Consider the following 26,624-nt stretch of genomic DNA (forward strand, 5'->3'; position numbering starts at 1 on the left):
TTTTTTCCCCCTGTTGTGACGTGTTTAAAGTCCCTTCCCTCCCCTGCGTGGATCCCATCTCTGCTTGGAGTCTCCAAGCAGGCGTGCTGCAGGGATCTGCTCTGTAAGAAGCGGGTCTGTGGAATCACACGTGAGCTGCTTGGAAAGCAGCACAGGACGAAGGCGTGGATGGCAGGGAGCTGAGCTGGGGATGGGGGCTGAAAAGCCAAGCAAACCCCAGGGCCGGGGCTCTGGGCAGTGCCCTGCTGCAGGTGGGGCTGCCTGCTGTGGTCAGGTCAGGTTGCTGCTGTTTGAAGCGGGGCTGGGTGTGTTCCTGGAGCCCACGGCATCGTTGGACCGCTCCGCACCCTGAACAAAAGGAGCTCTGTGCAGCCAGGGCGGCCCTGAGCCATCGGGGAGGGCCGGGGGATGGAAATAGTCAAATCTTGCTTCTTCCTTTAAAAAAAAAAATAATAATAATAATAAAAAATCTTGAGCTAAAAAGCTCTTTGGATTCGGGAAGATGGAAAATACAGCTGCGGAGCCAACACCCAAACCTGGAAGCTGTAACGGAGCTCCTGCCTGCGGGAAGCGCTGGCCGCAGCGAGCGGGGCACCGGCCGGGGGACGCCTGGGAGCTGTGGGGCTGGGAGCTGTGGGGCTGGGAGCTGGGGGGCTGGGAGCTGCGGGGCTGGAAGCTACGGGGCTGGGAGCTGCAGGGATGGGAGCTGCAAGGATGAGAGCTGTGGGGCTGGGAGCTGCGGGGCTGGGAGCTGCGGGGCTGGGAGCTGCGGGGCTGGGAGCTGCGGGGCTGGGAGCTGCAGGGCTGGGAGCTACGGGGCTGGGAGCTGCAGGGATGGGATCTGCAAGGATGAGAGCTGCGGGGCTGGGAGCTGCGGGGCTGGGAGCTGCAGGGATGGGAGCTGCAGGGATGGGAGCTGAGGGGCTGGGAGCTGCGGGGCTGGGAGCTGGGGGGCTGGGAGCTGCGGGGCTGGGAGCTGCCCTGCTGACACGGCTCTGCCCCTGTTCTGCAGCACACCAGTTCAGGTATCTGCCCCATCTGGCAGCGTAAGCCACCGCCTGGTCCGTGTGTAGTTCCATTCTTTGTAGGATCTGCATTGCAGATGGCTTCTGCTCCATGAAATGAAAGCTTTCCTTGCACGGGGATAACTCCAGAAGCTGAAGGATGCATTCCCTTACGCGCTCCCAATCCAGCAGTCATTTTCTGAGGCTGCGTTCATGCAGCAATAAATATGGCAGTATTTGCAATGGGATGCTGCTAACGTCAGAGCCTGCTGCTGTCAGCAGGGCTGCCCAGGCCCCATTTGCAAGGTGTTTGCTTTTTGATAGGTGAGACATCACCGAAGCCCAGCAGATGGGAGGAGAGCTCGTGTGTGCACGTTTAATGACCCGGGGAGCATCTGGCACTGCCGGGAACGCGATCTGCTGAGCCCTTCATCCCTGCAGCACCGCTGCAGTCGGGGCACTCCCGGTGCTCCCACCCGTCCCTCCCATCAGGGAGGCAGCCCGTGGTGGCTGGGGGAGAGCAGGTGCCTCTTTGTGTTCTGCCTTCACTCGCAGCACCGGGGCTGCCGTGAATGGGAAAATCAAGATTGATTCATGAGCGAGAATGAAATCGGAATTGCGCTGATTGCATCTCTGCACGTCTCGCCCTGCGTCTTGCTCTGCTGCGGCGTGTGCTGCTTGCTGGGATAAGGAGTTTGTGACGAGAGCTGTTCGTTCTGCCACGGGAAGGAGCGAAGGCTTAAAATGCTGTATTGAAATGTGGATTTAAGAGGGAGGGAGAAGAAAAATCCTCCCGCTGTTCTTTGTGGTGCTGCTGGCTGCAGATCGGACTTCGCGTCCCTGCGGTGCAGATGCTCCTAGCGGTCGCTGTGCTTGTGGAGTGTGGAGCCCACGTGCCTGTAGTCTGTGACCCCTTCTGCCGGGGGCAAGGAGCTGAGCCTTTCTTGGAAGAGCTGGGCTTGGTTTTTCTCTTGAAATAGAGCTGCTTCAACACTTGGCTTGGAAACTGCCGAGCCTGTCCCTAAGAGCCAGGAGCCCCGAGTGCTGCTTGACGCGTGCGGCCGCTGGGCCGGCCTCCAAGGGGATGCTTCCTCAGGTGCCCGTTGCCAAACCCTTCATCACCCCTCTAGAAACAAGGGGAAAGCCGCACCTGCTTGGGCCGTGCTTGCAAACGGAGCGTTGCTCTCCGTGCTCGTTGCTGGGCCTGCTTGGACCTCTGCACGGCTCCTGCCCCGCTCCGAGCGCAACGCTCCCCACGACGGCGTGCGGCAGGGGAGCGCTCCTGGCTTGCGTTGTCCTTCGTTGACGTAAACAGCCGGGGCTGTTCGTGTCTGTGCCTTGGCAGCTCAGACAAGGGTTGCATCAGAGCCGAAGCTTGGCCTGCCCCGCGCCTTGAGCAGGGAGCGTGTGTTCCCAAAACCGGGCTGGCGGGCAGCGCGGTGCAGTGACCTACTTTCGGGAGCAGCACAGGGGGTGTTGGAGAAGCTGTGTCCGGAGGCCTCCTCGCATCCCTGCGATGGGAACGGCAGGGAATGACTCAGACGTGCTGCTGTAAAGCTGCCGCTAAGGCTGAGCAGCCCCTGGGCTCCGCAGAACGTGAGATTTGCCCAGGAATCTCCTGCCACGGTCAGGATTCTTTCTTTATGAATATTTTCTCCGCCTATTGCCAGAGGAATCTTGCTGCATCCGGCAGAGAGTAACAGGCACAAAACCTGAGGAAAACCTGCTTGGCAGCAGCACGGAGCTGCCCCTCGTTTACCATGGGCTCCGTTCTGAGCTGCTGGATTTGTGATGCTTCAAACGCAGCCTCCAAGGCTGCCCATGGATTTTGGAGGCTGGGGGCTGCACGCTGCCGTGTCTGGCAGCAGGGGGGTACGTGCTGTAGTGGCCGAGGTGTCTCCTGGCAGCACGACCATCCCTTCCAAAAGGCCTCCCAGGTGTGAGATGGGGAGGAGTGATGCATTTTCTTCCCTCAGCTCACTGCAAATGCAGGTTGAGTTCCGGTCAGGACGCTGGATTCTTGTGTCCTCTGAGCTCAAACCTGCCTGTTTTATAGATCACTATATTTAGTTTTTACTGCTGGTTTTGTAACTTACCTAGATTCCGAGGCGCTGCGCTTACACTTAGCTTTGAGCGCGGTATCCCAAGCGTTCGCAGGCACAGGGCTGGAGAATGAGCTGGGGAGCACTGGGTTGCTTTCAGCTGGGTTGCCTTGATTTCCCCAGGTGGGAGCTGTGAGCTGGAGCTGGGTGGTGGGACGGTGCTGTGCAGCTGCTGCCCTGGCACAGGCCTGGCAATGAGGAGGCAGGACACAGCTTGGTTTCTGCCCATGAACGGGCGCCTTTGGGCTCCTGGGGCAGGGTTTTGTTTGATTCTATTCTGCACGTGGGACCGTTTTATGTAGGAGGTTCCTCTGGCTGTCTGCTGCCTGAATCAGGCAAGATGCATAGCATCCAGCAGGGCTTCCACCTGCACATGCACGAACGCTGGACAAGAAGCCAGCCTGGATGTCCCAAAGGTCGCAGCTGCACCGGGTGCACCCTGGGAAGCTGAGTTATGCTGCATGATGTGCTCTGCTGCATGCAGTCTTTTGGAAGAGCTTCTTCCTCGTGGCTCTCCAGCAGGGAGCGAGGCTGTTGGCTGCCAAGGCCTGCAGGTTGAACCCCATCCCAAAGCTGATGGGTGTTAGTGGTGCTTTCCTGTCTCCTGTCACCGCAGCGGCGTTCACCTGGTCCATGAGATAAGGGTTCTTGGGGCCAGAATGGTTTGGGTTGGAAGGGACCCTTAGGATCATCTCGTTCCAACCCCCTGCTGTAGGCAGGGGCACCCCTCTATCCCAGGTTGCTCACAGCCCCACGCAGCCTGGCCTTGAGTGCTTCCAGGCAGAGGGCACGATGCTTCCAGGGAGGGGACACGCTGCCTTCCAGGCTGGGTGCAGGATGCCCCTGGGCACCGTCCTGCTTAACGCCTGCCTTGTCTCCCAGCAGCACGCCCAGGGAGGGAGCTCCCCCTGCAGCACTTGCCCTCTCTGAATCCGGCCATGGCTTCGTGCTGCCTTCCTGCAGCCTGTGCCGTGCCGGCCCTGCAGCTTGCCAGCTTCATTACCACGCTGAATAATTCCAGTCTGTTAGCTGCACGTCATCCATACTGTTGGGATCGCTTTGAGTTTGTGGCTCTGTGGCTTGCAGCAGCGTGTGTTGGCAGATGACTTAAATACTTCTGAAAGGCTCCGTTTTTCTGGGTCATTCCTATACGGAGCCGATAAAAGTGGCTCTGTTTCTGACCCGTGTGTCACTCCAGCTCTTCACTCAAGGTGCCTTTTCACCGAAATTCCGGCTTTGGAAAGCAGGTTTTAGAATCTATTTCAGGAACCCTCTGCGCCCCGCGCCTTCCTTTCCTTCAGCTCTACGCTACGCTGCCTTTCCTGAAGAGCCCATCACGCCTCCCAGCCCTTCTGGGGAGCAACGAGACGATGGAGGGAGAGCTCAGCCCCATGCACAGCCCGGGACAGCAGTGGGGAAAGGAGAAAATGAGATGTGCAGGGGAAAGGGGAGCGCTGTGGCTGAAGCTGCAGCAGGACGAGGCCAGGAGGTCCCATCTCCAGGCTGTGCCGTGCTCGGTGCAATCAGCCTGGGAGGTGATCTTGGCTGGGGTTAGAATGGTCCCATGCTGGGCAATGGGAAACTTCAAGGGTAGGAAGAGGTGTCAGTGGGATGCTGCAGAGGCCCCATCCTTGATTAAATTGCCTCCCCCCCCCCAGTTTCACCTTAGCATCACTGGGTGATATAATAACTATGCTCGGTCTTGTTGGTTGCAGCAATACCTTTCTGTACGTTCTGCATCAGCAGTGCTGTCTTGGTGAAGCTGTCTTGCCACAGTAATTGAAGTAAAGCTTTTATCTAGGTGCCTGGTACCCTGCTCATGTATTCCAGCCAAATAAATCAGCGCCATGAATTTGGGAGGAAGGTGCCACGTGTAGGGTGTAGCCTCTTTGCAGGAGGCTGTTGGGCTGAAAGCTCCATGCAGGGTTTGCTGGGGCCTGGTTTGCAGCTTTGTGCTTTGGGGATGTGACGGGACAGGCACGGGGAGCACTGAAGTGCAGGGGAAGCCTTGGGGATGGGCAGCAGTCCCTGGGGGGAGCACGTTGCCTCCCAGTGTCGGAAGGAGGCAGCTCCAAGCGTGCTGCACACGTCAGCCCTCGGAGAGAAGGAGGATGCCGAAGGAAATCAGGGCTGAGCATAAGAGGTGCACGGCTGCCTGTGATGCTGGAGGCGTGGAGAAGGGGATGTGGCACGGGCCTGGAGGAGGGCAGAGTGCTTTGGGGGTTTGTGCTCCCGCCCGTCCCTCGCTGCGTGGTGGTGTCACCAGCGCTGCCATCCTGCACCTGGTGCAGCAGCGAGGGGCTCTTGGGTTTGGGCTCCTTTGGGTGGGAATGTGGGGCTCCTTTGGGTGGGAATGTGGGGCTCCTTTGGGTGGGAATGTGGGGCTCCTTTGGGTGGGAATTCGGTGGCTTAATGCAGCCTGTTGTGCCGGGAGGCTCGCAGGCAAGCTCTCCATGGCAACTCTCCCTATACACAAAGCACCATATGGCTTTTTAGGAGGGGGAGGGAATGGGTTGAGCAGAAAATTCAACCTTTGTTGTTTGTTGTTTTGTTCCTTTTGGCTCTCCCAGTGGAGCAGGGGGAGACGGGAGCGTCACGCGCTGTGCCCTGGGCGTGCCACCAGCAAGGGACATCTCCAAGGGTCCCCTTGCTCTCGGCGATGGAGCTTGCCGTGCAAATGAGCCCTGCTGGTGCACGGGGCAGCCAGATGGAGCAGCCAGCCTCGGGCTCACCCGGTGCCAAAGGGCTCTGCAGCGCTGGTTTGGGCAGGAGCTGCTCTGGAGGCAGCTGATGGCAGCAAGCTGCGTGCCCACGCTTTCTACCTCTGCTTCCAAAGGGAGCTGGCAGCTTTCTCCTGACTGCAAATCCTCCCTTTACAAGCCCCTCAGGAAGGAATGAGCTGAATAAATATCTTTATCTGTGTCTGTAGGAAATCAGGAGGTTTTCGTGCCTCTTGTTAGAGGGGGAGGAAAAAAACGATGGAGGGATGAGCAGAAAGGAGCAGCCTGCGTCTGGCTCTGCCTGCTCCATGGTACCCCTGGCTCCTGGGGGTGCTGCTGGGGCTGCTGGCCCCCGTCACCAGCAGGGGTGGCTGTTTGTCCCCGCCGTGCTCTGGCGGTGTGACACAGGTTGTGGGCTCTCCTGGGAGCGGGCTGAGGGCCTCTTGGAGAGCCCCAGGTGTTCCCCAGGCACCTGTCCCCATCCTCAGCGGGAGCTGCCACCGAGGTGGCTCTCACGTCTGCACAGGGAGCAGATGATTAATGGGAAAACCATCAAGCGTAGGCTGCACGGTGCTCTGCCCGGGCAAAGGTAGCTCAGTGTACGAGAGAAAGCCCCGAGCAGCGCGCTCAGGAGCCCCAGCAGCAGGGAGCAGCCCTCGCCCAGCGCTGGGACTGAAGTCAGAAACTGCAAACAAGAACATCTTTCATCTGCTGGAGCCACAGCCCTGCGGCACGCTCGCTGCGCAGCAGTCACCGTGTGCCCATTTCTGGAAAAGCAATCTGCCTCCTTCCTGGCTTTGATTTGCGGCCACATCCCTGGGTTTGGGGCTCGTGTCAGTCCCTGCGCTGCCTTCTCGCAGCCCCAGCTGTGCTTGCAGGTGATGGCACCGGGGAGGGTGCTTGGGGGCTGCAGGTTGGGGGGGCTGCAGGTTGGGGGGGGGCTGCAGGAGGCCTGTCCCTGCTAAACCCGTGGGATCGCAGCGCTTACGGACGCGGGGTGAGCGCGGTGCCGCAGCGCTCGCAGCTCCGAGCTGTGTGGGTTCCAGCCTGCTATTTATTTTGGGACTGCAGCAGCTGATCTTGATTTGGTATTTCCAGTCTGCGATCTAGGTCGTGTGCCGGATCGGCCATGAGCTGTTGCTTGAGGGAGCGCGGGGAATTTGCGCTCGCTTGCTCCGTCAGAGGGCTCGGAGCAATGCTGACCCGCTCGGCTGCAGACGCGTTTGGGGGTGGGAGGAAGGGGGTTTTTTAAAGCAACCTCTTTGGAAGCCTCCCATTTCGCTGTCCTCCTGCGAGGGCGGCTCCTGCTGCGCCTGGTCACGGGAGGAGCAGGCATGACAAGAGCTTGGGTGCAGCCTGCCTTCCCTCCCCGCTGTTCCCATGGTAGTTGGCTGTCACACACAGAACGAACGCGTTCCCTGCCCACAGCAGGATCGGAGCCTTCTGGGAGAAGAATAAGAGGATGCAGGAAGCAGAGATAGGGAAGAAAGCAGGAGAAGCAGCGGAGAGCATGGCGGGGTAGGGCCAAATCCACGCGTTGGCCCCATAGGAGCAGCAAGGGGCCACGTGGGAGGAGCACCCCAGCTGCTTTCTGACCTTCTGGAGGTGGGATGCCCGGAAGCAGAGGTCCTTCCCAAAAGCTGAGGGCACCAGCGTGTGCAAAAGGGAGTTCTCATCCTTCTGCTGTCATGCCTCCCGGATAACGGCCTTCATTCGAGGGATTGGGTTTTCTTTGGGTGAATCTCTCGCTTTTTTCTTTTCCTCTGCAGATCCTGACAGCCAGCTGTATGATATGGGATATACCCCCGAGGAGGAAGCCCCGGCCTGTCCCGATGAATTTGATGACTTCGTCACGTTTGAGGCAAGTGTGAGCGCGAGTGGTGCAGGGGGGGTTGGGCTGCGGGGCAGAGATTGCTGCCGTGGGCACAGGGGTGGATAAAAACGGGTCCTTGCATCTGTGGGCCAGAGAGTTTGCACCAGTTTGGTGCATTTTAAGCTGGTGTTCGGGCAAAAATCCACTCGGTGTAATGTTGTCTGAGCTTGTGGAGTGCCAGAGCGTGGTGCCATGGACGAAGGATGGAGGTGCTCTTTGGGATGGGACGTTGGCAGTGCGGGATGGGTGCCTGCTGCTGCTGGGTTTGGCTCCGTGCTGGGGTTTCTGTTGTTGGACAATGTGAGCCCAGGTTTGAGCTGAAGCAGTTACAGCCTGCTGCAGGGCATGGACATGGGCCCTCGGTGCCGTCCGGCCAGCAGAACGTAGAACCAAAGGCAAAATGTAGGTTTCCTCTTCAATCTTGGGGTTGACTGAAGATGCTCAACTGATGCTCAACTGATGCTTCCTTCTTTTTGCTGAAGGTGTGGTCTCCATCCCTGCGCTCCCTGCTGTATTTCTGGGCACAGGAGCACATTGCAATAGCGTCCTGTGTGCCCAGCTAGAAAGGAGATGCTGTTAGGTGACCCATTGGCTGTCGATGGGGTTTGCAGCTTTGCTTTCTTGGCTTCCCCAGTTCCTGCCCTGTGCTCTCCAGCCCAGAGCAGGAGGTGCTGCAGGTGCTGCTGTCCCATCTGGGCACTGAATAGCTGCCTCCTGCTTCTCCTTCTTCAAGCTTTTGTCTTCAGGATTTTGACTTTTGGTGCTCTTGGTTGTATGGTTTTACCATACAAACAGGTACTTGAAAAGGGCCTCCCAGCCTCTGTTGCATTTGCATGTGAATGCGCACGTCCTTGCTGTACAGTCTGCTGTATGCCATCTTGGCCCTTTGCGCTCTTGCTGAAAGGCTGAAGCTATTCTTCAAGTTCCCCGGTGTTGCACTGGGTGCTGGGCAGCTCATTTCCCCTTGCTGGTGACAAGCACAGGCCCATCACTTAGGATGGCCTCAAGCTGTCACTGGGTCACCTTGTTCCCAACAGCCGATGGGACCCCCAGCGTGCACCCAGCTGGGCACAGGGAACTGCCGAGCCCCACGGCCGGCACCGGGCTGACGTGCCACCCCAACCCTTAGGTGACCCAAAGGGAAAGGTGATGAGTCCTGGAACCTCCCTCCCAGGAAGATGGAAATGGATTCTTGTACTGAATTCAGGCTTATCTTCAAAAGATAGAGCTCTGTTGGTGCCTTTGTTTAATGTGCCGGGGAAGAGTTACCCTTGTTGTCTTGGAGACGTGCTTTGAAACGCTGCAAGAATTTCATAGGGATTCGGCGAATGGGAACACGATGGAGAATTACCACTCAGCATCACAGGCGTAAAAATAAAGGGGTGTCTTGGGGCGTGGGCTCTTCTCATCTCACTGAGCACTGAGCTGCACCCTGGGGTGCTGAGCTGAGCTGGGCACCCATCGACACAGGCATGGAGCTGAGAGCTGCTGCTGTATGGCATTATTGTATTGGGGGGCTGGATCTGCTCCCCCTTAACTGTGCACATTGACAGGGAGTGCCCGGCTCTCACAATTGCTGAGGCCTTGACAGAGAGCTTTTCTCCTAAACGTTTGTTCAAACAAGTGTAAACGAGTGCTTTAAGCAGCCTAAATGAAAATGCCCGCTCTTGTTAATGAGGTTGCTCTTCTTGGTGAGTCATCCGTCCCCTCTTCTGGTGGCTGTCACCACAGAGCTGAGCAGCGAGGAGAGCCCCCAGCATCCATCCAGCACCGGTGTCTTACAGCTCTGCAGAACCACAGAATCACTCAGGTTGGAGAAGATCTCTCAGACCCCCAGGTCCAACCCCAGTCCAACCTCACCGTGCCCACTGACCACGTCCTCAGTGCCACATCCCCACGGTTCCTGCACGCCTCCATGCACGGTGACCCCACCGCTCCCTGGCAGCAGTGCCCCTGCATCACTGCTCTTCCTGAGACTGAACGTTTCCTAACACCCAACCTGAACCTCCTCGGCGCAATTTAAGGCCATCACCTCTCATCCTAGGAGAAGGGATGCTTGCATTCCTTGTAAGGGCATAACAGCCTCTTGATGGGGGCAAGGTCTGAGCGTTGTGCTTCACGCAGGGACCCCAGTTCAGCCCTCCATGTCATCAGCTCAGCTTTTTGTCCTGCAGCCCTGGGTGATGCGTTGCTCCCTGCCCGTGGCGGAGTTGCGATGGCTGCAGGACAGCTCTGCGTTCCTGCTAGGAAATGCCACCTCATGATAACCACCACATGGCTGCCCTGCCAGTGTTGTTCGTCCCAGCAGCCTGGAGGGAGCTTGGAGTCTGTCCATCCAGGCACCTGAATCCTCACCTGCGTTGTTCCCCCGGGCTGTGCTGGTGCAGCATTGCTGCTGAATAAGCGGAGGTGGGAGTTGTGCGAGCTGAGCAGCACCGAGTGATGTGGGAGACTCAGTTTGGAGGTGCACAGGCTCCTTTGTAATGCCCTGGAGGGGGAAAGGTGCAGCTGGGGCTGGATCCCTGCCGTGCCTTGCCCGAGGGCAGGAGCTCTCTGCCTGCGTCCTGGGGTGGCTGAGCCCGTGGAGCAGAGCGGAGCAGATCAAGCAGGCTGACACTCCTCCAGTCCTACATGAATAGAAGGACTCTCCCAAAATGAAAGCGAACCACAAAAATGGGGTGTGTGGCCGCAGCTCCTTCGGGATTGGGCTTGGAGATGTGTAAACCTCGGTGGGCTGGAGGAGAGGCAGCGTCGGTGCATAGCTGTGCTCCAGAAAAGCTGGCCAGGAGCATGGCAAATAGCACCAATGCCAATTTCAGCCATGGGAATGTAGGGAGGACCTTCTCGGGATGTGCAGGACAGGGCAGCTGAAATGGCAGAAGGTGAGGGGTGTGGAGGGGGAGCGGGGCCGTGCTGCGGGGTGGAGCGAGGCGCAGGGTGTGCACGGTGCATGCAGGGCTGTTGCCATCTGCTGGGCGGTCGCTGGGGCAGCTCAGCAGCAGAGAGGGAGGATGCATCAGGTGCAGGAGCGGCTCGGATGGCACAGAGGGAGCGGATCTGGGCAGGAGAGCTGCCCATGGTGAGATCCCACGGGTGGTTTTGGGGAGGGGTTACCCCAGCTGTCCCCAGCCTGTGTGGCCGGAGGCATGGCACAGCCTGCCGTCACTGAAAACTGTTGCATCTGTTGAAGCTGGAATTTCTTTTTGCACGGAGTAACTGAGTTTCATGCTTCCTGAAGGGCAGAGAAAGCAGTGAGGCAGCTGAAATCCACGTTGCTGAGTTTCTCCAGCAGCCCGGAATGGCTGCGAGGGGGACACAAGCCAAACCACGAGGTGGGGATGGAGGAGCTGCAGCTGATGGCGTGCTGCACCACCACCCAGTGTGCAGGGATGAATCCCCAGCGCGTCGGCCGCTGCCCCTCCTGGTGCACGTGGGGTGGCTGCACAGCCTGCTGCAGACCCACTGCCTCCTCCTGGGCCTGGGGGGCGCATGGAGCCCTGAAAATAGCAAGGAAATGTCTGCGTTGTACCAAATTGAGGCGTACGGTGAGAAACTGCCGCGGTCGGACGAGATCCCAGTGGGAGTGTTTGCTTTGGGCATGATAAGGTGGAAGGAGTTGGGGAAGCGAGGACCTTGCAGCTTTATCTCCCTCTGCGAGCGCGGCTGTAGCACCGAGCAGGAGGAGCTGGGCTGCAGCACGGAGGACGAGCAGCGTGGGGTCACAAAGCCTGGGTAAGAGCTCGGAAAGTGAAGGCGGTGGTGGTTCCTCGTTGCGGTGCTGTGGGTGGGTGTATGTGAGCCAGGGCTCTGCTAGGTCCTGCAGCTCAAACAGGAGCCAGGGGAGCAGCAGGGCTGCTCCCCTGGCTCCTGTTTGTGCTGCAGGACCTCGGGGAGCTTCCAGCAGAGCCGGGAGGAGAGCATGGGTTAAACCATCCCTGTGCTGCTGTGCTCCTTAAGCAAGAACTCCTTGCTGCTTGTGCACGGAGCACGGGAGGTCAGCGGTTATCAAGCAAGGAGCTTCCCCTGGGCTCCAGGAAGGATGCAGCAACCCCGAGCAAATGGGGAAACGCGGGTCGTGAAGGGAACAGAAGGGAATGGAAGGGAAAGTGCACGCTCGGCAGGCATGGCCGGGGGAGGGCAAAGGTTCTGCTCCATAGAGAGGATGGGAGGAAACCTTCTGTGCACCGTGCAGGAGGGGGTGCGGGGTGGGAGGGCTGGGTCGGGCGCTGGGGGCCGCCTTCCCAATGAGAGCAGAGTTCGGGTCAGTTCCTCGGAGCTGGGGGCAGAGGCAGAACCTCTGCGTGGGGCGCTGGGGACGTGGTCCCCGTGCCATGGGGACGGGGGGTCCCGCACGGTGTGTCCCCCTGGGCACAGCCCCTGCTGGGGGGTGATGTCAGCGCCCGTCTTGGAGTCACCGCCTCCGGTCCCTGCCCGGTGAGCAAGACAAGCTTTGTTCGCTTCCCTGTTGGTCGCTAGAAGGAAAGAGACCGACATTTAACGTTTAACTAGCCGCCAGGAACACCCAGAGGGAGCTAAGTCCCGGGAGCCTCTCTAGGCAGGCCGATCCTCCTGGGAAATAACCTTCCCAATCAGCGATAGGTTTACACAGAGAGCGGCGTGCGCAGCTGGTGCGGGGCTGGCCGGAGCGCGGGTCGCTTTTATTTTGGCGGTCGCAGCGCGGGGAGCGAGCTGAGCTCACCCGCCGTTATCGGGGCTGGAGGTCAGCAACAAAAGGCTCTCTGTTCCCGACCTGCTTCCCTCCTCCCTGCCAGGAGGAGCCGGGTCCGGCCGGCCGGGATGTACCTGCAGGTGAGCGCTGGGCTCTGGCACGAAGGAGGGAGCTGGGGCAGCGGGGTGGGCGCACGGCGGCTCGGTCTGTCCCCGGCTCCGGGAGCTGGGCTGGGTAGGACGGCAGATACGGGTGCTCCAGGCTGGGGGGTTCTGCCCCGTGGCGTGGGTGGGCTGGTTTTGCTGATGGGTGTTCTGTTTTTGGGGTGGGTCAGCCCTGCTTCGCTCTGGTGCTTGTGTCGGGCTGGCACTGGGGCCGGGCGGGGGCTTGGCTTCGAGCTGAGCCGGGTGAGGACCCCCTGAGTGCTCTGCAAAGTGGGTATTGCCCAAATGGGCAGGAAGAGGCAAATCCCACGGGCGAGCACTGCTGGGGGGCTGTTTGCTGGGGAGGGGATCGTGCCTCCTGCTGCGGGGCGTTTCGGGGTGGGACTGCAAGCCCAGCTTGCTTCCCTCTCCCCTTTGCATGGGTGGAAGCCAATTTAAACAGGTTCTGTGTGAGCGGGGAGGTGCCTGTCCCCAGCACCGGGCCGGGATCGCTGTTCTCCTCCCCACTGCGCTCAGCTCTGCTGCTCTGCACGGGGCAGCGGTCCCAGCCCAGCGCCTCCAGCCACCGCCATGGGATGGATGGGGCAGCACTGGGTGTCCTTGGAGGCTGCGCTGCTCCGCCGGTCCCTTCCCCCCCCCCGCATCCGAAGCACAGTCAGAGCTGCCCTTAATCACAGATAAACTGGTTGGGAAAGCAGCGCTGTTTTTCCTTTTCCTCTCCCCCTGAGTCCCTGTCACCATGTCCAAGGCCAGCAGCACTGGGACCGGCCCCACTGATGGCACTGCTGAGACACAGCTTTCCCACACCCGTGCTCCCCTTGTGCTTTGGGTGAAGGCTTCTGCCCAACCCCGATCAAAGCAGCGAAGCAAACGCTTCCCGGAGCCCCTTGTGCCTTTTCCCAGTGACTTGGAAGCACCCGAGCACGTGCTGCTCCCGGATTAAAGCTCCACATGTGCTTTTGTCATCTACCCCGTACAGCAAGCAAAGGAATTTGGGATTTTAGGAGAGGCTCTGGTGTAAGGGCATCATGTCATCTGTGATGTCTCATCCCTCCCAGCCCTGCCGTGCTGCCCAGCCCAGGCGTGTCGTGGTGGTGATGTGGTTTATGGTGCATGGCTCATCCCTGCTCGCACCGTGCAGGTGGCTCCCAGCACCCCAGGCTCCTCTCCCCTTACAAAGGGGCTTTTTGAATCAGCGCGGTTTTGACAACACTTCTGCAGCCAAAAGTGCCATTAAACGCCTGGAATAGGTGCAATATTTGCAGCATTGCCTGGAAAACCAACAAAAAAAAGCTCTTACTTTCTGCCTGCTCGGAGCAAGGCGAGCTTGGCTGGAGGAGAGGGGTGGCAGTGGGATTTACAGGGTCAGCACACAGATCAGCTGTTCTGCAGCCATAAAAGAGCTTTCTGAGATCTGCGGCTGCACCTTTGCCCAGGGCACAGGGGTTTGGTTTTGCTTTGCTTTGCTTTATTGTGCGTTCTGCCAGGCCGTGCCTCGGCCTCCCTGCTCCCCTATCTCCTGCTGGCATCTCTGCTTGAGGTTTGGTTCTTTCATGCGTGATGCATTGTAAAGCAAAGTTCTCCACGCTCGTGCTCAGGAGGAGAACTTTGTTTCAGGTTTCACCTGGCCCGTAACTCATTGACTATGCGGGTTTGATTTTAATAAGGCTAAAGAGAAGAAGGATCAGAAGGGAGGAGCCGAGGTGCAGCACGCTGCCGTGGTGCTGCTGCGCTGGGCACCGTGGCTATGGGAGCAGCTGGGATCCGGGGCTGTGCGCGTCCTCTGCTCTTTGGGTTGCTTTTTCCAAACAGCAGCCTTGACTTTGGAGGCCGCAAGCAAAGTTATTTCCAGTTCCAGTATCTTCCCCCCCCCTGCAGGCAGCAAGCAGCGCGCTTTGGGCAGCGGGTGGGCATGCAGGCACCGAGTGCTCCCTGCCACCGCTGGGTCGCATCCTGCACAGAGCATCGCAGCGCCCGGCCCAGCACCGAGGGCTGGAGATGGGTTTTCTTCCCCAGAGCAGTGCCACATCATACCTGTGTCCCTGTGCCAAAGCCTGGCCTCTCCTGCAGATGGCTGCTGGTGTGATGTACCCCTGCTGGGGATGCCACTCTGCTGGAGCTGGCGGGGACGGCCCCGTCTTCTGCTCGCGGTGACTTTGGACTCGGGTTCTGCATGGGTTGACGTCATGTTTACCTTCAGGGCGCTGTCTGGGGGCTGCCTATAGTCTGTCTGTGCTGCCACCTCCTGCTGACGCTGCGGGGCTGGGCAGGGCTTGTCCCCATGCGGCTGCTGCGCGGGGTTTGTTCGCCCAGCACAGCGCCCGTGTGCTCCTTCCAGCTGCCAGCTCCGTCACGCAGGGCTTTGAGATGCACCGTGTTCATGCACGTGCTTGCAAGCAGCCCCAAAAGCTTCTGCGTGTGTGCTACATGGCAGAGGAAGAGGAGCTTGCTTCGGCCTCGGGGAATGCTGCTGCATTGCCCCGTTGCAGGAGGGCCCACGCAGACCTCGGGTGGCTCGGTGGCTTTCAGCCCGTGTGCCTCCCTGTGCCACGCGTCCTGCAGCTCTAGGACACCGGGTGGCAGCGCACGGCTGCAGCTCTGCACCAGCATGGCCAGATCCCTCGTGCCCAAAACCCCAGAGACACAAATAGCGGATTGGTCCTGAAACCAGCTGGGGAAATTCCTGAAAAGCCGGGAAACGGGCTCCCTAAGGAGAGCTTGTGCTGCAGGAGCGTGTTGCCTCTCGTGCTCCCAAACATCTGGGTGCTCCCAATCGTCTGGATGCAGCACCTCCCGTGTTCGGGGAACTGACCTGCCCCCCAGAAACAGCCCAAGTGTGTCCTGAAGAAGCAGGGCAGTGGTGCTGCCCTTGCAGTCCAGGGGCCGACGTAGAGGTTTGCAAAGGAATTCATTTTTCTGTGGAGGGATGGAATGCGCCCTCGCGTTGCTGCGGTGCAAAGAAGTGCTGTGGGGGCTGCCTGGTGGCTTTGCGCGGTGCTAGGGAGTTCAGATCAGTTCAATGTCCTCTTAAAAATGGGGTGGGTGAAAGAAACAGCGATGGCAGCTGCTGCATATGGGTAATGGGCTGCCCTGGGTATAGGTGATGGGCTGCCCTGGGGAGACTTTGCCCTGCTCCACAACGAAACCGCGTGGCTCTAGCATCTTACCAAGTGGCTTTTTTTCCTCTCGTGTCCTGCCACAGGCAAATGAGGTGACCGACAGCGCGTACATGGGCTCGGAGAGCACGTACAGTGAGTGCGAAACCTTCACGGATGAGGACACCAGCACGCTGGTGCACCACGAGATGCACGACGAGGTGGAGACCGACAGCGCCATCGACTCCACCGTGCACTCGGAGTTCACGGATGCCATCGAGGAGCAGGAGCACGGGTCAGTGGGGCGGGGGGTGGAGGAGGGGGGGGTGGGTGAGGACCTGGGGAGATGCAGCTGAGGATTGAACCGAGTGGGCTGGCTCTGTCTTGCTGGAACTGGTTGGTGTGCTCTGAGCGTTTGTAACTTCACGCAGGACCGAAATAGCTCTTCTTTAGGAATAATAATGAGGCTGCACCGTGTGTAGGCTGGTTTGGAGCTCGGCCTGGCAATCTCTTTGAGCTAATTGTAGCTTGCCTTGGGAGAACTTCTGTACCCTCATTAGCATCTCTAACTTCTAAAATAAGTTCTCCACACACCTGAAATACCCGCAGTTTTTAATCTATCACTTAAGCCAGCAACGCAACGTGTAATTTCGAAGCCAGGAGGGGAACTCTCCGTATTCTTGTTTTTCCCCAACACGCGCGTGCCCTTTGATGTGCAGCCGCCTCCTGTAGCAACGTGCTTCCAACCTGCGCCCGGAGCTGATGGCTCCTTCCCCGCAATCCGCTGCTGGAAAACTCTGCCTGGGCCCTCCTAGCTGAGCTTTGGGGGTGAGACTGGGCTGCTGGGTGGGGGGAGGGTCCCTCTACTAACAGCACTGAAACCCCTGGAGCTGTCGGCACTTATTTTAGGGGACAGCATGGCATCCAGGCGTGGTGCTCTGGCAGGTGCTTAGAGCTTTTCGGAAGCGAAGGGCTCTTGGTGGCTTCCCTCCCATCCCAACAGTGGGGACACGCGAGCTGCTGGGCGCCGGGACCGAAAGGGTGCGGGCTTGGTGGATGGAGGTGTGCGGATCAGGGCGATGGGATTAGCTGGCTGCACGCTGCTCCGCTCGGCTCGGCAGCGGTTAAGTCGGGCTGTAAGCGGGTTCTGAGCTCCCCGACCCCCAGGGGCCATGGCAGCCTGCGTGCGCCTTCCCTGCCTCCGCTTCGCCTGCCTGTAAGTACAACCCGCTGCCTTTTGGGGTTAGGTTTTGTTGCTGAGGTTTTCCTGCTCCTCCCGACGCGGCCTTGGGAAGGCCGGGTGAGCCCTGGGTGCTCTGAGCGGCGTCTGAGGTGTGGGCAGGTTCTGGGTACCCACAAGTTGGAGGCAAAAAGAGCATTTGAATGTATTGCAGCTTCTGGGTTAGAGATTGGAAGGCTTGAGGTTGTTGCCACGCTGCTGAGGGCTGGCACTGAAACTGTGCTGGTGCATCCTAGAGGTGTGGGTGAACCCCCACCCCGTGCTATGGCCCGAAGCAACCCTGGCTGATGAGTTCTGCCCCTGGAAGGAGCTTGGCAAACCGCAGCCCCGCGCTGGGGAGCTGGGCTTGGCTCTTGCTTCTGAGTTTAAAATAAAGGAGAAAATTCCCCCCCCGCCTTCTATTCCTGGAGCGGTTTCCGATGCTTGCTGGGCCTGCTGGGTGCCGCCTCCTGCTCCGCCATGGGGCAGTGGTGTGGGCTGTCGGATCAACTTTTAGAGTAATCCAGTCTTTCCTCCCCTTTCTTTAGCAGTGAATTTTAGGGAGCAGAGTGGTCCTAAGCCTCTCCCAGCACATCCCCGTGCTCCTAGACATGTGGCTTGCTTTCCGGCTTGCTTCTTGCTCATCCCCCCCCCCCTGCATTTTTTCCCCAGGGATTTTAAAATCTCCGCAGTCCTGGGCAGGAAAGGCCCCTGGGAGCAGGTCCGTGTGGTCACCCCGTGACACCCTTCCCTCTGTCCCCACAGATCTCACCCGCACGACCTGCCCCTGGGCTCGGACCTCAGCCACTCCATCGTGACCGTCATTAGCGGAGAGGAGCACTTCGAGGATTATGGAGAAGGGAACGAAGCAGATTTGTTCTCGGACAGCTTGTGTAATGGGGAAAGCAGCTTTAGCAGCTCCTCGTTCCTCACCCCCAGGTAACGCTCAGCACAGCGCTGGCCGTGCTGTAACGGGTTTCAATCTGCTACACCTACATTTTTGGCTTCGGTTCAGGGTTTGGTTGGATTTGCACGAGCAGCTGCAGCCTGAGATGTGCGGAGCAGGAAGGAGGCTGCGGTGTTTTCTTGCTCTCCTTGCACTGGGGTCTGAAACCAAGCAAGTGCTGGTCTTGCAGCCCACGCAGGGTGTACCGAGGAGCGGGTAGGACACTACAGACCAGTCAATATCTGTTTTTCAAGGGAAAAAGTAAAAGCTGGAGTGCTCACCCATGGCTGCAGCCCAGAGCGTCTCTGTGACGTCAGGAAAGCCCCCTGCCTGCCCCATGCTTGTGTCAAAGAGGATTTTTCCCTTTTTCCCTTTGGGATGATGTGTGTGCGACTCTGCACAGCAGCATAAACCTGTTATAATGTTTTATTTTCTCCTCTTTGCCTGCATTCCATCAGATTCCTACAGGCCTCTGTAGGGCTGGGGCAGCTGTGGTTGCAGGGGGCTGAAGGGGAAGGGCTGCTGCCAGCACTTTGCTGCAGGTCAGGGCTAACTTTCCCGTTGGCTGGTTCAGCAGCAGCTTTGAAGACGTGAACTAAACCTGCAGTAGAGGTTTTGCTGCAAAGCAAGCCCTACCCATGGGTCTGGGAACCTGCAGCCCGTGGTGAGCGCGCCCAGCAGGGGAAGGGCACTTTGCTCAGCCGTGCACGTCCTGTGTTGGCACCGTGCAGAGCGATGCGGGGTGCAGCTGTCCGAGCTGCTGCCGTGCAGGGGAAGTGCTCTCAGCTACAAGCCAGCCTTGGTGTTCCTTCGGAGCTCCTCCCTGAGCGTGGGCCTCCAACCCAGTCCAAAAGCCTCCTGGCAACAAAATACTCAAGCAGTTTTGCAATCAGCTCAGCTTTTTCTTTCATACCAGCCCTGAGCTCCAGGTTACCCACACACGCAGCGCTCGGCTCCTGCTCTGTCGGTGCCCGGCCTTCCCCACGCTGCTCCCTTGGGATCCCACCCCTGCAGCATCTCTGCTGCCTGGAGTGGGGGGGCTCGGGGGGTGCACGGCCCCACAGCTCTCGCTGCTTTTTGCCAGGGCCTTGCTGCTGGGAAGGCAGACTGCAGACAAAGCCCCGCAGAACCTCAGGGGTAAAGAATGCTGTCCTGTTTGGAACAGAGAATTTCCGCATGCCTTTTGGGTCTAGCCCTTACCTGGGATTACGGTTGCGTGCAGGAAGGTCCTTAGCTGATGTGGCTTTAAGAACGTGCTGTTTTTCTGAGCAAAGCCCTGCCTACCACGTGCGTTTGCACACCGTGAAACCTGACAAGGAGCTGCAGGATGCTGCTGGCTCCGAATGAACCCTTTTTTTGCTGAGGTTTGAATGCAAGGTTCAGCATCACTTGTCAGTGGCCGCATCGCCATGCACCACCTCCATGTGACATGAGCACCAGATGGGAATAACGTTGACTAATATTCCTGCCACAGCTCCAGATCAAAGCAGGGGCTGGAAGGGACCTCAAGGGATGGAGTCCAACCTCCCTGCTAAAGCGGGTTCCCTGCAACAGGTCGCATAGGTAGGCGTCCAGATCAGTCTTGAATGTCTCCATAGAAGATCACAGGAAGGCTGACACAAGAATCAAGAGCCTCCAGGGAGCACCGTAGGGTGTTGAATTTTCCTGCTTAGTCCTTATGTGCATGCTTATGGGTTGCCACCGTGGGTGCATTCATCCGGAAAGCAGATCTCTCTACGACGCTCAGTGAGGAATGGATAGCAGTGGGAAGTTCAAGCCCCTCGTGCTCTGTCGGGCTGTCTGTAGGAGCTGGGTGAGACAAAAGTTGCTCCCCGGGATGGAGGAAGGAGGCAGCAGGGCTGAGTGGCAGCGTGCCACCAGTGCGAGGTGGGGATGCCCTGAGGCGCGCTGCGGTTGAGCTCTCACCCACTCACCTGGCTGGGAACCAGCGCAGCCAGGGGCCAGGTATATCTTCACGCAGTGAATACCTCTGGATTGTCCTACAGCCTCTTGTCTAATGGCTTTCCCCGCCTTGATTCATGCTCGTGAAGAAGTGGGCGAAGTGAGGACAGCTGAGCGTGGGGCGCATCCCAGAGCAGGGCACGTTGCTCCTGCTGGGCACCACGGAGCTGCTGCCAGCTCCTACCCCGTGCAAAGCCTGAGCAGCTGAAAGGACTGCTGGTGGATGGAGGCTTTTTCCCCCGAGACCAAGCCTGCCCCAGAGCCTACAGGAATGTTTTCCCATGTTTGTGCAGGAGTGGGAAGAGAGGAGCGAGGCAGCGTGCCCTGTATCCAGTTGCTTGCTCTAAGAGAGCTCGGGAGCAGCGTATGGGTGGCACAAGCTCCGAGGCCTGGCCCTGGGGGTGGCTGGGTGCTGGCACCGTGCTGCTGCCAGGAGTGGTCCCTAAAGGAGTTCTGCAGGGGGAGACCCTCCCGGGGGGACCTCAGCATCTCCTGGGCCAGGGCTTGCCAGCGTGGATCTGTGTCATGAGGTCCTTTCTGAGTGTCTGTTGTTTTGAAGCTTGCTCGTGTTTGCTCACACCTTTACCTGTCTTTCTTATTGAACTGCTTTGTTTTTTGTTTTTTTTCCACTGTTAACCTTTCTTTGATTCGAGTCTGTGGCTTCCAGAAGCATGTTTTCCTGCGGGAACTGGCATGCGTACGGCCCCAAAATGACACCAGCCCCACGCTGCTCAGAATCCCTCGGCCAAAATCCCTCTTGCCCAACCTGTGCCGGGTGGGGAATCAGCTCCCTGCTTTGCCAGGGGTCGGTGGACATCTCAGCAGCTTGTTGTCCGTGTGAGCAGCTGAAATCAAAGAGCTGACCAGGCCCATTAGCTCCAAAGGCAACGAGTTTGCACACCTTCACGTCCCCTTTGCCAAATGATGAGGCAAAGCTGCTGCCCGTGCACTTCACTTCGGAGGAGGCGGCGCTGACTCACAACCACTTTTTTAATGAGCATATCTTCAAAGGGAGAAGTTCTTAGGCATGAAAATCTGACCCTGGTGTGCATTGCTAACGGTGGAGCAGCACAGCTGCTTTATTTCTAGATTGTCCCTCTGGAAAGCGGTGCAACCGACCAAAGGGTTTGGCTCTCGGACTCAGTGCCGTGCATGAGCTCAGCTTGCAGTTCCCAAGGCAAACCAATACGATGCTCCTGAAAGGAACACGGGGAAGTAACCCAATTGAATTTGCTCAAATAGCAAATCTTACACCTTGTGCCAAAACCTCCCCTGCCCGGAGATGCCCCCTTCCAAACACTGAGCTTGTGGAAGCCACAGACCAAATCGGGTTGTTCTGTTCTGTCCTGTTTAAATGACACTTGTGATTTCTCTAGCACCAATCCGCTCGCTGCGAAACTGCACAGCATTATCGCAGATGAAGCATTTGAGTTTTACTGTAGCCAGTGCCACAAACAAATCAACCGCCTTGAGGATCTTTCCGCTCGCCTGAATGATCTTGAAATGAATAGGTAATGGGGGTCTCGTGCATGGCAATTTCAGTGCTGGGAATGATGCTCGTGATGGGAAGGCTCTCCTTGTCTTGCAAAGCTTTCCTCTGCTGATGTCGGGCTCGATTCCTGCTTGCAAAAGGGGGGTGAATTTCAGTGAGGGCGGTGAAGCTTGCAAAAAAAAAAAGAAAAGAAAAGTCTGCAAAAGCATCACGGCAGATGGGCAGGAGCTGCCTCTAACGTGAGCCCTGGGAGCTAACAGGCAATGGGAATCTTCCACTCTGCCCTGCTCGGCCTCGTGCATGTCCCATAGGGTGTCCAGTGGATGCTATGCTGCGCCGTGCTCTGAGCAGTGCGATCCTCAGGTGGGAGCCTGCAGCCCCAGGCTGATGGGCTGCGGTGTTTCTCCCCCAGGGGAGCGATGCCCGCTCACAGCCCGTCCTCCCACGGCTGCAGCCCCCCCAGAACAGCTCTCTGGTTTGGGGATCTCCTGGAGGCACTCGCTCTGCAGCCATAGATGCTTGCACCCACTTGTTACGCTTGCACCCAGCACCGCCGGTGAATGGGTAGGATGAATGTCAGGGCCTTTGTTGAGGAGCTCCGTGTTTGTTTGTGTGACTTTTGAGGTCGGCCAGCTGATTTGGTGAATGGGAGGGCTATCTGGTTTTATTTCCTTGCTCAGACGTGGTTGCAGGCCACTGGGGGGAAGGGAGGATGACGGCGCTGATGGAGATAATGGCTCTGCTCACACCCAGCGTGCTCTTTCAAGCCCAGATTTTGGCCGTGCTCGTGGTCTGCCCGTCCTGCAGGGGCAGCTCTCCTGGGCCATAGCTCAGGGGAGAGCAGGAAGACAAATAGGAGCTTGGCCTTGTCTTCCTTAGCAGCAAAAGTACTCGTCTCCAACTCCTTCTCAGGCACGTTGCTGCCTTTGCTGTTGGGAGCCTCCCTGGGGTCGGTGATGGGGATTGCACAGTCAATGAGGGGAGTGCTGGGTTTCCCGGGATGCTCCAGCAGCCCTGCTCCATTCTGGGTTTTGTCCACTGCATTCCCCTGCAAAGCCGAAATGCCACCTCTGTGACGGGGTCCTGTAGTGTCTCTGAAGGTATTGCACGGGTTTTGCTTTAACTTTAACCCTCTGGGCTTTCATGGCACGGAGGTCTGGCTCCCTCGGGGGGGGTTGCCCCCCGTGGATCTGCTGCTGTTGCTGGAGCACGGCGTCGGGTGCAGCAGAGGGGGCCTGGGTGTGAGTGCATGGGAAGTCACACGAGTACGACCTGCAAGGAGAGCTGGAAGTCACGGAGGGAGCCGGTGCTGCGATGGGAGTGCCCCAAAGCTGCCCCAGGCACAGCCCAGCGGGGCAGGTCGGGAAGCCACGCTTTGTTTTCGTGCCCTTCAGGCAGAGTTTGCACATCTCATCCTCTCCCAGGAGAGCTGCAGGTGCCGGCTCTGCTTTGCGTGCAGAGGAAAATATTCCCCCTCCCCGCGGCACGGGCTGTGTGTGACTCCCTGCAGCTGCTGGCACACACGGGCTGACCTCTCCCCAGCCAGGCTCGTGCTGGGCGTCCTTGAAGCCCGGCCAGCAGCGCTCCTCCTGCTCCTTGCTAATGGGGCTCGGGGGATGCACCTCCAACACAGGCACGGGTAGCCCCGACAGCAGCCCGCCACGGGTCCTGGTTTCCCAGGAGCTGGATTTTTTTTGATGTGTCTTTGCCAGAAAATCGCCCTGCGTTGTTTTCAATTCCTCCTTCGAAGAACTCAGGTCATTGTTGCAGCTCCGGGCGGGAGGGAGCTCCCAGCTGACTTTTATTGTTGTTCTTTGAGCTGAGCTAAGCACCGGGGAATGCAGCCGGCGCATCCCTGCTCAGGCTGCAGCTGTTTGCTGTCACCGTGCAGCGCTGAGTTGCCACCAGCAGCGTGTCCCGGTGGCACCTGTAGGACAGCAGCGTGGGTTTGGGTGCACGTGCGGGCCCCGCTCCTTTTGCCAGCGTGCAGCTGCAGCCGTCTGGCCAGGAGCTGGTGCTGGGAGAGGCAGCAGGGACGTGGCTCCTCGTGCTATCACCGTGCTCTGTGCACAGCACCGTGCAGCTGGAGCCCGGCGGTGATCCGAGCAAGGAGGGCTCGTCCCCGTCCTTGGCGGCTGTCACGGGGCCCGTGCCTCAAATCCAGAAAGGGCCGTAATCAACAGCTCCTCCGGTCCTGGCAGCAGTTCTCTGGTGACATCCAGAGCCAAACGCAGCTCAGCAGGAGTAACAGCGAGCAGCGCGAGGCACACAAATGGATGGAGATGTGGGGGTGCGAGGCACAGCCGGGCAGGGACCCAGGGGACGGGGGGGGGGACGCGAGGGTGCCGGAGCTGTGCGGTGCTGGCAGAGCCCCACCGAGCTCACCGCTATTCTTAGCCCCTTCCTCGGGGATCGGCTTTCAGGGCTGGGACCGGCCGGCCCGGGGGATGCCGCTGCTGCCGGCCGTGAGCTTTCTGCGGGGTTCGTTATCCCCGCGGCGTTAATTGCGAAGGTCGCGGGGCTGCGCGAGCGTGCGTGTCGCAGGGGCGAAGGACGTGCCCCGAGTGCCTGCAGTTTCCTGTTTCCCTCGCTGTCCAGTCAGCTTTCCTAACCCTTTCCTGTTATTTGTTCGCTTTGCAGCCCGAATAAAAGACTGTCCAGCAAGAAGGTGGCAAGGTAAGCTGGCGCTTGGGTTACTGCTGCGGTGGGAAGGGTGCCCGTGCCGTTTGGCAACATGAGTTTGCAACGTCTTCTGGACGCGTTGGGGGAAAAGCGGGTCTCGATCCGATTTATTTTCCATTAGCCCTTCTTCTGAACTGGGGGTTTCTCGCTTGTGCCGGCAGCTGGAGGTGGTGCCAGCCTGATTTCTCCCAGGACAGAAGCACGGGGTCTTTTCCCTTCTGCTCAGGGCGGCCCCTGGGGCTTGGCCTCATGGGAGCGGCTGGGACGGGCCAGGTCAGGGGGAGTTCTGGGGGCAGCCGCAGGTAACCCCCTGTCAGTCTGCTTCTTCTGCCCTGTGGGGCTGTCCCAGGGCTTGCTCGTGTGCCAGCTGCCCTTGCCTGGTGGGTGCTTTTATCCCAGATTGCACGGGAAAGGCGGCACTTTGCTCCGGGGTGGAGGGCCCGTCCTGTCTCCGTGCACCCCGGTGTTCCTCTCTCCTGTGCTGGCTGCACCAGCACTCCCTCTGCAAGCACAAACCTTGCAGCCCCGTGCCCCAGTGGTGCATGGTGTGCAGCAATCCGAGCGCTCGGGAGCTGCCCTAAACCTCGTCGTCTCGCCCTGCCCTGCCCGATTTTTCCTGCGGTCAGCAAGTCTCTCCTCCTGGAAAGGAAGCGAGTCGTTGATATTGAATTTCCTCCTTCCACTCATCTCGCTTTGGAGACCTTTGTTAAAAACATGGGCAGGAAAAGAAGGCTGAAGGGAGCAGCCTGTCCCACGCTTCCCGTATCAGGATCACCTTTTGTCCCCTGCCTGGCAGAGCCAACCAGGGCAGGATTCGAGGTGACCTCGTGGGAGCAGAGGTTCCCCCTCCCCAGGGGACAGCCCCTTCCCTGCGTGGTAACCACAAAGAGCCGGCTCCTTAAGATCAGCCAGACGAATGCTCTTCGGTGCAGATGCTGTAATTACAGCGTCACATTTGCTTTTTGGAAGTGGGTTTTATTTTGGTCAGGGCTCTTTCCCTGACTTTTGTTACCCGCGTTCTGCTTGTGCCAAGAAATCTCAGCTGCTCGGGCCCTGTTGTGCTTGGCATGATTTAAATGACAAATGTGCCCGAGACTTCAGAATCTAAATATGTACTCAGGGTGAGGAGGCAAAACAAGCCTGCTACTCAGCTGTGGTCTCTTCGGTAAATGCCAGCCACGCTTCATGAATATTTGCATGAGCATATTGTATAGCAGGGTGAATTTCACAGAGCCCAGATGACATAATCATTGGATAATTTGGGTTCAAAGAGACCTCTCCCTCGCCTCCTGCTCGAAGCAGAGCCGGTTTCAAAGCCACACAGAGGGGCTGCTTGGGTCACGGTGGGACAGCAGAGGCCCCCGGGATGGGGGTGGTAGAGCAGGGAAACACCCACTGCCCTTTTTGGGGAGGGAAGGGGACTGCCCAAACCACGGGCACATGTCTGTCAGCTAGCCCGGGCTGACCCCGCTGCTGGCAGAGCCAGTGCGTGCTGCTCCGTGCAGGAGGAGCCAGCTCATGGGCACGGTGTGAGCTCTGCGGGTACCAGCGCTGCGGGCTCTGCCCCCACATTGCACTGGGAACACTGGTGGTTTGCTCCAGGCAGCATCCTGGGTCTGTTGGGCTGCACTGCAGCCGCCCCTCGCTGTGCCCATAGCTCTGCTCGTGCCACGCAGCAATGGAGCTAATTGCAGCGGTGGCACAATTAGCGCCGATCAGCCCTGGGCAGTGTCCTTAGATGAATGCAAGAGCTGTGGCCACCGATGTCGCAAGGCCTGGCTAATGATTAGCTTGTTCTCAGCTGTGGCACCGCTGAGATGGGTGTTTCCCAACAAGCTCAGATTCTGTTCCCATCCATTGCCCCCAGCAGTTAACCTTATCGGTGGCAAGAGCAGAGTACTCTGTCCTTCGCTGGGTGACACATGTTCTTAAAGAGAGAAAGTGGGAAGCGGGGGCTCTTATCTCCTATTCCAAAGAGCGAGAGCAGACGATCGCAGTGTGAAGTCCCTGCAGCATGTGTCCACGTCCACACGCTGCTGCTGGGGCTCCAGTAAGTGGCCGCCTGACGAGGAGCAGTGCCCTGCCAGCACCGGGGGAGGAGGAGGAGGGAGAGGGACCTCGTCCTGGAGGTGTTGTGTTGTCAGCTGGAATCGCCCCGTCTGGCCATGCTGGCCCTGATGTTCGCCCTGCTCTGGGTGGGGGTGGCTTTGCTGTGTTACAGGCAGCTGCACCAGACCAGCAGCACGCTGTCCGTGGGAGCGATGGAGGAATCCTACCGGGACACGCTGGAGTGCGCGGAAGAGGACATCACGGACAAGGTAGGAGCGGGGCTGACTGTGCCATGCTGGCACTCTTCGGTGGCACGTGGGGCTTTGGGATGGCTGGGCCAGAGCCGGGCTGGAGCTCCTCTTGCTGCATTGAGTGAAGAAGATGTAACCTGACAGCCCATTGTCTCCATGCAGAGAGGCCTGTCCCTGCAGGACAGCGTGCCGCCTGCTCGCAGGGGACAGTGGCTTCCTTTGGTGGCTTGGTGCTGCTCCTTGTGGGACGCTGTGAGCAGGGGACGGTAGGGCAAGGAGGGCCAGGAGGCTTTTGTTGGAGCACCACTGGTTAAGGATAGCGAGGGGAAGGATGGAAAGCGAAAGACAAGTGAGCTCTGGCTTGCGTGAACGTTGGCTGCAGCCATGAGGCTCTTT

At 58.8% G+C, this 26,624-nt stretch overlaps 1 protein-coding gene across 7 annotated transcripts in view; it reads left to right on the plus strand.

Moving 5' to 3' along the window:
* RAB11FIP3 (RAB11 family interacting protein 3) overlaps positions 1–26,624 on the plus strand; it is a 44,483-nt gene that overhangs the window by 9,927 nt on the left and 7,932 nt on the right. For 3 of the 7 annotated variants that reach the window (XM_021411380.1, XM_021411383.1, XM_021411382.1), the window contains exons 3-7: positions 7,596–7,687; positions 15,735–15,922; positions 17,612–17,785; positions 23,887–23,922; positions 26,150–26,246. In XM_021411380.1, coding sequence (XP_021267055.1) covers positions 7,596–7,687; positions 15,735–15,922; positions 17,612–17,785; positions 23,887–23,922; positions 26,150–26,246 — 587 coding nt within the window. Of the gene's footprint in view, positions 1–7,091; positions 7,345–7,595; positions 7,688–11,285; positions 11,432–12,148; positions 12,509–15,734; positions 15,923–17,611; positions 17,786–21,130; positions 21,266–23,886; positions 23,923–26,149; positions 26,247–26,624 lie in introns of those variants that run through there. The other 4 variants (XM_021411387.1, XM_021411384.1, XM_021411386.1 and 1 more) reach the window with 4 other exon arrangements.

Source organism: Numida meleagris, chromosome 13, assembly GCF_002078875.1.
Source record: "Numida meleagris isolate 19003 breed g44 Domestic line chromosome 13, NumMel1.0, whole genome shotgun sequence".
NCBI lineage: Eukaryota > Metazoa > Chordata > Aves > Galliformes > Numididae > Numida > Numida meleagris.